This window comes from Lepus europaeus, chromosome 15, assembly GCF_033115175.1.
Source record: "Lepus europaeus isolate LE1 chromosome 15, mLepTim1.pri, whole genome shotgun sequence".
NCBI lineage: Eukaryota > Metazoa > Chordata > Mammalia > Lagomorpha > Leporidae > Lepus > Lepus europaeus.
In genome coordinates, this window is record NC_084841.1 from 42,796,277 (window position 1) to 42,808,013 (window position 11,737).

Consider the following 11,737-nt stretch of genomic DNA (forward strand, 5'->3'; position numbering starts at 1 on the left):
AAAACAGCAAGAGAATTTAATGAAATACCATTTTCAAAGGTATAAGCAGGGCTGTACCCTGTGGTGCAGAGGGTTAAGCCACCATTAGGGAAGTCCACAGCCCATACAGCAGTGCTTGGTTTGAGGCCCAACCCTTTTGCTTCTGATCCAGCTTCCTGCTAATGCATCCTGGAAGGCAGTAGATGATGATGGTTCACAAGTGCTTGCGACCCTGCCACCCACATGGAAGAACTGGACAGAGTTCCGAGCTGCTGGCTTCAGCCAGGCCCAGTCTTGGACTTGCATCTGAGGAGTGAACAGCAGATTGAAGATCAATCTCTTTCTCTCTCTCCCCTACTCCATAGCTCTGCCTTTCAAGTAGATGAAAAATGAACAGGTTTTAAATAAAATATGCTTCAAAAAAGTGAGCATCTGAAATACTGAAAAACAGAAAAAGACATACAAAAAGCATTTTTAAATTAAATATATAAGTAGACTTTAGGAAAAGCAGCAAGGGATGGCAGCAAAACCTTAGGCTAGCAACATCAGGAAGCCATCATCTCTAGCTCTAAAGGGGCAAAGAGAAGGGTTACCAGAACCCAGGAAGATCTCCAAGTGGTAGAAATGGCCACTGAAGAGTGACCTACTCACAAAACACGGAACAGCCCTAACAACACAAAATCCAGAAGAGACTGGCTCTTTCAGAACTCCTGCTGACGTCCCCTCACCAAGAGCAAGCCAACCACAGATCAAAGAGCAAAAGCTCGTAGACATAACCAAGAGAAGCCCATTCCCACACCCTAGAGCAAGGTGCAGAAAGTAAGTAGAGGGGTAAATGCAGAATAGGCAGAAAGGTATGCTAAATGACTGCCACACAGCAAAAGACAGGCAGATGGGAAAAAGTTTTACTAGTTCCATCTAAATCTGCTAGACATCATGGGACCTGCAGCAAGTAAATCATAAACATAGGCACTTACTTGGGTTCCTACAACTCTACAACAATTTGGAGTAGGAAAATAAACAAATAAATTACATACACACACACACACACAAGTCAAAGACTAATTCCAAATAACTACTGGCATTTCTACATCTCCTTTTTCTTTGGTTTGTTTGCCTTTCTGCCAAGCCATTTATCTTTTTTTTTTTTTAAAGATTTATTTTTATTTGCAAGTCAGAGTTATACAGAGAGAGGAGAGGCAGAGAGAAAGAGAGAAGTCCTCCATCTGATGGTTCACTCCCCAACGGGCCACAATAGCTGGAGCTGTGCTGATCTGAAGCCAGGAGCCAGGTGCCTCCTCCTGGTCTCCCACATGGGTGCAGGAGCCCAAGGACTTGGGCCATCCTCTACTGCTTTCCCAGGCCATAGCAGAGAGCTGGATTGGAAGAGGAGCAGCTGGGACTTGAACTGGTGTCCATATGGGATGCAGGTGCTTCAGGCCAAGGTGTTAACCCACTGTGCCATAACATTGGCCCCTCTTTTTTAAAAAAAAAAAAAAGGTCTTCCATCCACTGGTTCACTCCGCAGATGGCCACCACAGCTGGAGTTGCACCTATCCGAAGCCAGGAGCTTCTTCTGGGTCCCCCACGCGGGTGCAGAGCTGAATCGGAAGTAGAGCAGCCAGGACTGGAACCAGCACCCATATGGGATGCCGGCGCTGCAAGTGGCAGCCCCACCTGCTACATCACATTGCTGGCCCTGCCATTTATCTTTAATGGAGCAGATCTAACACAAGGTTCTTCTCTGTGCTCAAAGTTATCCCATAACTGCATTACTGCACATATCATAATGTATTATGACCTGTCATTTGTTTCTCCCTCGTTAGACTCTGACTCCTCTAGGGCAGGGAGTCTTACTCATCCTTATGTGCCTGGTACAAAGCTGACCTTCAATCAATGTGCACTGTGTCGATTAATGGACTCAGAGACCATTAACTATCAGCATAATGCCACGGTGGCAAAAATCTAGAATGACTTTTTTTTTTTTTTTTTTTTTTTGAGAGGCAGAGTGGATAGTGAGAGAGAGAGACAGAGAGAAAGGTCTTCCTTTTTGCCGTTGGTTCACCCTCCAATGGCCACTGCGGCCAGCGCATCGCGCTGATCCGAAGCCAGGAGCCAGGTACTTCTGGTCTCCCATGCAGGTGCAGGGCCCAAGGACCTGGGCCATCCTCCACTGCCTTCCTGGGCCATAGCAGAGAGCTGGCCTGGAAGAGGGGCAACCGGGATAGAATCCGGCTCCCCAACCGGGACTAGAACCAGGTGTGCCGGCGCCGCAAGGCGGAGGATTAGCCTGTTAAGCCACGGCGCCAGCCTAGAATGACCTTTAACAATCAAACAGCAGTAAGCTGTATTCAGGACACGGTTTAACAGCCACCTTCATCCCAGCCTACCATCATTTGGTGTAGGGCAGCTTTCTTCATACACCCTACAGAAAGTGACTCATGTTCTCATGCATATGGCCTTTTCTACTACCAAAGAACCCTTTACCAAAAAACAGGAAGATGGCAAGATGATGCTTCATTTCAAACAATAATCAAACTCACATTCTCTCTCAGAACTTTCATTCTTTCTCCAAGGATCTACTAGATCCACTGAAGGAACTAATAATTCGGTTGTGTACATGGAAATTCATGTTTCCCACTGATGGGAAAGATGACTTATAAAGGAAAAACATGACTTATAAAGGAAAAGCAAACATACACACACAGAGAAAGAGAGAGTGCGTGCATATTTAATGATTACTTCGACAGACATCACCCCTGGTAAAATTATAAAGTTGTTGTGTAACAAAATCATGTAACATCATCATATTAAAGTGGATATGTTGGGGTGTCATTAACAGAATCTGGAACATATTCACATTATAATTATGAATCACTTTCACATAACCCTGTACTTAAGAAGTGCTTAATCATCTTTCTGTTGTTATAGTAAACTCTTAACTGTAGATACTCCATGAAAAAGGACAAAGTTAATACCAAGTTCATAATCCTCTTCAAACTACCCTAATTTTAGGCTGCCAATCTTCTGCAGTCAGTAAGGTGAATAAAACCCAAATATAGTATGATCTTTAGACTACAAAGGTGAGTTCACTATAAAAGCCATGTCCTCCAAACAGCCAGAAGAAGTCTTGGGTCTCCTGGACCACTATTCACTTTCATTGCTATCTGTAATGAACGCTGATGTGGTTAGATTTGTGAGAGGACACTAAATGTAAGTCAAATTAGTCAGCAAAACAGTACCATTTTCTACTGGGAAAAAGGAAATTCTGAGTTTACCTTCATAATATATTGAATTACTTTAAAAGAAATTCCAATAACATGAAAATCATAAAAAATGTTTCAAATACTCTTTTTTCAAACAAACTTAAAGCATAAGTTACCAAAGCAAGATTTCTGCAACACCACCAATGATAATTAAAATTGTAAATACAGTTTGTTTTTTTTTTTTCTTTTTGAGAGTCATCATATTCCTACAACTCTAAGGCCAATGCAGCAATAGAATTACTCTTACCTCTACAGGACAACTAAGTGATATTTATGCAACAGTGAAGATACACACTACACAAACCTATTATTTATAAAACTGTACTGCATAGGGGGCCGGCACTGTGGCATGGCATGCCACCTGCAGTGGCAGCATCCCATGTGAGCACCAGTTTGAGTCCCGGCTGCTCCACTTCCAATCCAGCTCTCTGCTATGGCCTGGGAAAGCAGTAGAAGATGGCCAAGTCCTTGGGCCCCCGCACCCGTGTGGGAGACCCGGAAGAAGCTCCTGGCTTCAGCTTCAGCTCGGCCAGCTCCAGCAGTTGCGGCCATTTTCGGAGTGAACCAGCAGATGAAAACCTTTCTCTCTCTGCCTCTCTCCAACTCTACCTTTCAAATAAATAAATAAATCTTTAAAAAATTAAATTTTACTGCATATAGGTTCCCCTACTATACATGAATTTAAACACACACACACACACACGATTTCTCACAGGTGTTTGTTTTTAGCAATATTAGCTTCAGCTACCTCAGAGTAGTATGTATTATGTTTCATTCCTCCTAATAAGTTATTTGGCCCACAGAAAAAAGATATTGTTTTACAAATGAGTAACTCCCACAAAATGGGGAAAGGGGAAGTTTATATATAATCCAAATACATGATATGTAGCAAATTACCAGTATTACTTATGATTGAGCATTTTCCTCTCCCTTCACTAAAATACAAATGAAATCTCACACTGAGTACAAATGAAACTAGACAAGTTAAAACATTTTTTAATTTAACATCTTTACTAAAAGTAAACTTTTCACTGCAAATAAATAAGTTTGAGTATATTTTAATTACCATCATTAATATGTCCTGACATCTGAAAAGATTATTTGTGTTTCTAGGGAGATAGTATTCCAACTTGCATTCCTCCTTTCCTAAACAATTCCTAAAATTCATTGAGGAGCTATAAAGGTAGACAATAAAGAACCTGCATAAATAACAAATAGGAATTCTTTTCTTAAAAAAAAAAAAAAAAACAGGTGATAGAGAATCTGTAATACACGACTGCTAGCACGCAGGCGGTCAGGTTCGAAGCAGGCGAGTGGAATTACCCCGGGGGAAGCCAGGGTGCAGACTTGCACCCAGGATGCTGAACCACCGGTCCCCGGCCCCGAGAAGGAGCCAGGTCCACTACTGCTTCCACTACTGAAACATGGGCTGGACTCCGCAGACCTGGAGCAGGTCTTCTGGTTGCTGTTTTTCCATAACACATAAATAGTTCACAAACCTAACTACCTTTCACAATTCTTCTTTTAAAAAGGTGAACACTACTCCTTCCAACGCCTACCCCTTATCCGGAAAATCCCAATTCTCTCTTGTCAAAAGGAGCACCTGGCAACCGGAAACTCCAGAACCGAACCCTTCTCATCAGACAACGCCAAACGCACTGCGGCTACAGAAAGTCTAGTGCGCCCGGCGGGGCTGTCCCAGGGGACGGAACGCGACACCGGGGCAAGGTCTGGGCGCAGAGGGAACCAGCAGCAGGGCTGGGGTAGCCTCCCGGTCCCGCACAGCACGCTTCCTCGGCCCTACAGGCAGAAACTCGGCACCCTCACCCTGGCTGGTAACCTGGTAATTTACAACCTGGCAACACCTTCTAATTAGGAACGTCCTCGCCTTTTATAGCCGAAAACATTAAACTGCTTCTCCCAAGTTGTGATAAACCAGGCGCTGGCGCCTGCTACTGAGAAGCCCGAGAGCATCCAACCTCCCGGTTTCGCTCCTGAACCTGGGGAGCCAGTGCCCAGGCGTCCCTCCGCGAGAGGAGAGGAGCCCACCCTGCTCGGCTGCAGTGGAACGGGAAACAGAGAACAGGAGCGAGGCACCGAGCGCACAGGCGGGAACAGCCACCAAGCAGAGCTGGGCTCAGCGCACCGGCGGGCGGCAGCCAGCCAGCCAGCGGCGGCCGCGCGGGAGCCGGGGTGCAGGCTGCGAAGCGGGGACCCGGGCTGCCGAAGCCGTCCCCGGCGCGCGCACCAGGCACACACGCACACACACAGCACACGCTCTTACACACCCCCATGCCGGCCCCACGGCTCTGCGCGAGTCCCCTCCCGGCGGCTACGGCCCGCACCGCTGCGCACCCCACCCGGGCCCGCGCGCACACGCCCCTCGGGCAGGCGGCGCGTACGTACCCAGCAACACGCAGAGCACATCGAGGGCCACGTACGGCAGCCGCGTCTTGTCAAACATGGTCTCGGCCGCGGCTGCCCGGCGCGGGCGGCGGACGGAGCTGCGGGCCGGCGGCCGAGGCGCCCGATTCTCAAGACCGAGCCAGGTGCTGGCGACGGCCCCGAGCACGGCTCCTTCCAGCCGGAGGAGAGCGACCGAGGGAGGACCTGGGAGCGGGCGGCGCGACGACCGCCAGCAATGGCGCCGGGACCCCTCCCCTCAGAGCTCCCGCAAACACTCGGTCAGGGCCGGCACGCTCGCGTGCCAGCCGCCGCAGCTCTGTCCCCTCAGGCCCTCGTCGGTCGGCCTGCCCCGGCCCTGTCCCGGCTGCTTGCCGTCCGGATCCCGGCGCCCTCTCCAACAGGCGGGGCGTTCGCACTCTTGCTTTAAGGATGGGGACCGGTAGGGAGGAGGAACGCGGGCTCGGGCCCCTCCCGCCGGGCAGCGCGGGATCGGCCAGCGCGCGGCCTCGCGGGCTGCAGGAAGGCGGCAGGGGCGGGGCCGGGGCGCCCAGGCCGGGCGGGCAGCCAATCAGCGCCGCCGGCCCCGCCCCGCCCGACCTGCGGAGTCCCGAGCGGAGCTGGGCGCTGGGGGCGTCTCCGGTGCTCGGACTGGCCGTTCTCCTGGTGGTCTCCGAACTCCGCCCACCTCGTGGCTGCGGAGCGCCGTGGCTCTCAAAGCAGAACTAGGCGCCCTCCCACCGTTTCACAGGGGGCGCGGGCAATAACGAGGTCGGGGTGCACAGCGACAGGCTCCCGGTGACCAAACTTCGGCTGGGCTCCTCTGAGCCCTGTTTTCCACTAGGCCCCGGTGCTGGCCTGCCTGTCCTGGCCGAGCGTGGCTTTAGCCGGAATCCTGCGAAGTCATCCTCCTACCCTTGATACCTGATCTTCCTTGATGTTTTGATACTTAACACCGCTCCGATCTCTTACCCGCCCCCCCCACACACACACACACACCTCGACCTGTGATGTATAAAATCTTTTCTTTGCCTTTAGCAAGAGTGCTCCGACCCTTGGCGTTTCTTAGTCATTCTCCCACTGACCACCCCCCCACTCCCCACCCCCCGCTTGTCCTCAGCTTTAACTCTCCAGCTGTCTTTGCTCTATTCTGGATGGAGCTGTTTCTCTCACCTGCTGCAATAAACATGTCGCAGCGGACTTGAATAACGTCTTCCTTACATTTTGACAAGTGTCCGAATTTTTTTTTTTTTTTTTTTTTACAGCAGCAAGTACTGCCATGCCTCATTCCCAAGAGAACGCCAGAGCAAACTTAATCTCTTTCCTAATCGGCAAAATGGGGATGTTGATAATCCCTGCTGTGTTCCAGTTAAGGGGAAGTGGTGAAGCCCAGGAAAAAACTGTGAAACTGCTCCAGGGGAGATTCAACCATCCACAGGTGGTTTAACAACACCGGTGTCTTCCCCTGTTTGTAGACTGCCTTATGCAAAGATGTAAAACACAAACCATGATATGTACTTACTACTTCTCAAATTTTTCCTGCAAGACATCCCCCCAAACCAGTGGAGAGATTATGTTAAGATCTCCAAAAAAGCAAAAGATATTTGAAGAACTAGGTTTTTCCTTTCGCCTTTTGTTTGAGTAGCTTCCAAAAGCTTTAAACAATTCACACCTGAGAAAGGTGTGCCATTGTTTATTTTGTGACCTTCCTTACTCCCAGAACAACAAGGGCCCCAGATGGCAAACTCACAACAAATTGAAAGTACTTCTGATATCCAAGTATTAGGAGTTCATTCCAAAAAAAAAATTTACTGAGCACCTACTGTATGCAGGGTGTTTTATTCAAATGTACTTTATATATTGTTTTCATTCTGAACTTTTTTCTCCTCCTATCAAATTATATATCCTTTGAGCTACATATTCCATGGCTCTGCCCCTAACTCCCCAAGCCTCTGGTAACCACCATTCTACTCTGTCCTTCTGTGAGATCAGCTTTTCTAGATTCCACATATGAGTGAGGTCATGCTGTATTTGTCTTTATGTGCCTGGGTTGTTTCAGTTACTGTAATGCTCTCCAATTCCACTCATGTTGTCTCAAACAACAAGATATAATTCTCATTTAGATTTGGATAGTATCCCATTGTGTAAATATATCACATTTTCTTTATCCACTCATCCACCGATAGACCCCTAAGTTGATCCCATGCCTTGGCTACTGTGAATAGTGCTGCAATAAACATAGAGTGCAGGTATCTCTTCAGCATCCTGACTCTATTCCCATTGGCTATATACCCAGTGGGAGACTGCTGGATCATATGATAGTTCAATTTTTAAGATTTTGAGGAGGGGCTGGCATTGTGGAATAGTGGGTAAAGCCATCAACTGCAGCTCTGGCATCCTATTTGGGTGCCAGTTCAAGTCTCAGCTGCTCCACTTCCAATCCAGCTCCTTGCAAGTGTGCCTGGAAAAGCAGCGGAAGATGGCCCAAGTTCTTGGGCCCCTGCATCCATGTAGCAGACCTGGAGGAAGGTTCTGGCTCCTGGCTTCTGGCCCAGGCCCAGCCCCAGCCATTGTGGCCATTTGGGGAGTGAACCAAAGGATGGAAGATCTCTTTCTCTCTCTCACTTTCTCTATAGCTCTGCTCTTCAAATAAGGAAAAATTTTAAAAAAAAATTAAAAAAAAAACAACTTTAAACAAACAAAAAATGAGATTTTGAGGAACTTCCATGCTCTTTTCCATAAGGGCTATCATAAATTGCATCCCTACCAACGGTGTGTAAAGTTCCCCTTCCTCCACAGCCTCACCCACGCTTAGCTTTTCCTTTTTGGGGAGAGCCATTCCAACAGGTGTAAAGCAATAGCTTATTGTGATTCTGACTTGCATTTCCCTGATGTTTAATGGTTCTCTCACATTTATTGAGCCCCAAATCTAGCCAGATCCAGTGCACAGCTGCGGATAGGCCAAAAAGAACAGGAGCCCAGCTGGGAAACTGACACTTAACTAAACAAATCCAGGGTCCCGAGCAAAGAGTGTTGGGCAGGGGTGGGGAATGTCCAGTGGCCCTTCACTTGGTCCATTTGGTCTGGTTCTGCCAAGGCAACCACAGGTGAGACTCGAAACTCAAGCAGACTAATTTTTAAGCTGATCATTTTGTATGACCCGCAACTGATTTATAAATATCCAAATGGTTGTTGGCAGAAAAAAGTGCCCCACCTCTGGTCAGCAAGCACATGGCGTGGGGGCTTTACCTTAGAGCTCTGGAAGGCATCAGGGGGAGATGACGACTTGCTTTGTTCCTTCTCACCCCTCTCCCATACCTAACAGCCATTCCCTTAAAGGAGAAGAAATAAATGGTTGATTTGTAAGCACTGTGTTTTGCCCTTTAGAGGCATTACAGATAATAGCTTTAAAAGAGATTAATAAGCCAAAGTCCATTAAAATGCTGTCATTTCCTGTTTCCTTAAATGGGATCTGTGCTATGTGCAGATTATAAACAATTAATCAGCCCTCATTTTAGAAAAGAATTACTAAAAAAAAAAAAAATTTGTTTGGAGGTAGAGGGTTTTTATTTAACTGGGGCAATTTCATTTTGTTTTGTTCTACTGTCATTATTGGACTGGTGTTATTGGAATTGAAAGTGAGTTAAATAACTTTGAAATGGTGATGAAGATAGAAACAAAAGAGCACTGGTGCTGTTGGCCTAGGATTCAGCTGCTAGCCAAGACACCCACATCCCACCTCAGAGTATCAGGGCTCAATTCATGGCTCTAGTTTATGACTCCAACCTCCTGGTAACGCAGACCCTGGGAGGCAGCCATAATGGCGCAAATAATTGGGCCCCTGCCATCTATGTGGGGAACCTGGATTTGAGTTTCCAGTTCCTGGCTTTGGCCCCCATAGCTGTTGCAGATATTTGGGGGATGAACAAGCAGATGGGAGTGCTCTCTCACTCTCCCTCAAATAATAAAAAATTAAATATAAAAAAATAAGAATATTGGCTGAATAATGACACCATTAGCACCCTCGGGGGAGCAAGAAATGAATGTGCCCCTGGACTTAACATGAAAGCCCAGAGCCTTCCTTAAATGCTTACTACAGTCTGTCCTCAGGCCTCTGTTTTTCTCCCTATGTGATATAAGCATCAAAGAAAAGCAAAGTAGGATAAGCTTGGGAAGAACAGTCCCGAAGACTCCCTGAAGCAGAGAGAAACTAATTTCCTCTTTCCTTTCATTACTAACTTTCTTGAAAAGCAGTCTACCATCTACAAATCTGTCTCCTCCATTTCCACTCTCTTTAAATACCTCCAGGCTGAACTCCATCCCCAGCCCTCTTCTTGCGCTGCTCTGTAATGTAATACATATTACAGGTGGGTCTCTTTCCATTCTGGCAGTTTCCCGTCTCCATTACTTAGTGCATAAAGTGTCTGCAAAGTAATAAGAATTAATCTCCTTAGGGTATCTGTGCTTCCATGTGTTCATGTCCTTTCTTCCCAGATGGAATGATGCAAAATATACGGCTTTTATTATCCTCAAAAAGCTTTGTAAAGCTAAAGCAATTAAAAGGCTCAATGTCTGATTCCTCATTGCATGTGTTCCAAAAAGAAAATTTCACAATAAGGTATGTTGTAATCCTTTTCACAGTCGTGATCAAAACAGTTTGGTTCTTACCTTATGAAAGGTTTACCACATAATATTGATACATGAATATATGAAGATGAAGAAAACAATAAAGTGAACAACTGAATCCACTACTCATTTGAACACCTAGATCATTACAGAATCATTGAATGCACCTGTGTGTTTCATCGCTCTCTTGCTCCCAGTTTCAGGAGAGGTAACTACTACTCTGAATTTTTATCTTTTCCCTGCTTTGCTTTCTCCTTACTGAACAGCATGTGTACCTGTCTCTAAAAACACATATTGTTAGGGTGGGCATTTGGCCTAGCAGTTAAAATGCCAGTTAAGAAGATTGTTCCTACATCTTTGTGCCTAGACTCAATCTTAGGCTCAGGCTCTCACAATGCAGTTCCAAGGAGGCTGCAGTAATATCTTAAATAATTGAGTCCCTGCTACCCATGTGGAACATCTGGATTGAGTTCCCAGCTCCTGGCTCTGGCCCCAGGCCAGCCCCAGTCTAGTGGGCTTTTCAGGAGTGACCCTTTGGGTAGGTGGTTCTACTGTCTCTCTCAAATGATTTTTTAAAAAAATATACATATTTAACTTGCTTGTTTTTAGCTTTTAAAAAGATTATGCTATATATGTAGTCCTCTACTATTAATTGCTTTTACTCAATTGTATTTCATACATTCATTCATGTTGCTGCAATTGTAGGTCTATCATATAAATATAATATTTTACTCATTCTTCTTAACAAAGGTCATCTGGGTTATTTCCCATTTTGAAAATAATGCTGGGGCTGGCACTATGGCACAGCAGGTTAACGCCCTGGCCTGAAGTGCCAGCATCCCATATGGGCGCTGGTTCGAGACCCAGCTGCTCCAGTTCTGATCCATCTCTCTGCTATGGCCTGGAAAAGCAGTAGAAGATGACCCAAGTCCTTGGGCCCCTGCACCCGTGTGGGAGACCCGGAAGAATTTCCTGGCTCCTGGCTTCGGATTGGCTCAGCTCCAGCCGTTGCAGCCAACTGAGGAGTGAACCAGCAGATGGAAGACTTCTTTCTCTTTCTGCCTCTCCTCTCTCTGTATAACTCTGACTTTTAAATAAATAAATCTTTTTTTTTTTTTTTTTTGACAGGCAGAGTGGACAGTGAGAGAGAGAGAGAGACAGAGAGAAAGGTCTTCCTTTTGCCATTGGTTCACCCTCCAGTGGCCGCCGCAGTAGGTGTGCTGCGGCCGGCGCACCGTGCTGATCCGATGGCAGGAGCCAGGTGCTTCTCCTGGTCTCCCATGGGGTGCAGGGCCCAAGCACTTGGGCCATCCTCCACTGCACTCCCTGGCCACAGCAGAGAGCTGGCCTGGAAGAGGGGCAACCGGGACAGGATCAGTGCCCCGACCGGGACTAGAACCCGGTGTACCGGTGCCGCAAGGCGGAGGATTAGCCTAGTGAGCCGCGGCGCTGGCCTAAATAAA

At 47.0% G+C, this 11,737-nt stretch overlaps 1 protein-coding gene across 3 annotated transcripts in view; it reads right to left on the reverse strand.

The window, feature by feature from the left end:
• Window positions 1-6,143, reverse strand: part of PLPP1 (phospholipid phosphatase 1) — an 85,553-nt gene extending 79,410 nt beyond the window's left edge. Inside the window, exon 1 of one of the 3 annotated variants that reach the window (XM_062211917.1) lies at window positions 5,652-6,143. In XM_062211917.1, the coding sequence (XP_062067901.1) occupies window positions 5,652-5,709 (58 nt within the window). In that variant the 5' untranslated portion in view covers window positions 5,710-6,143. Of the gene's footprint in view, window positions 1-5,533; window positions 5,602-5,651 lie in introns of those variants that run through there. The other 2 variants (XM_062211918.1, XM_062211919.1) reach the window with 2 other exon arrangements.
• Between the last annotated feature and the right edge of the window lie 5,594 nt (window positions 6,144-11,737).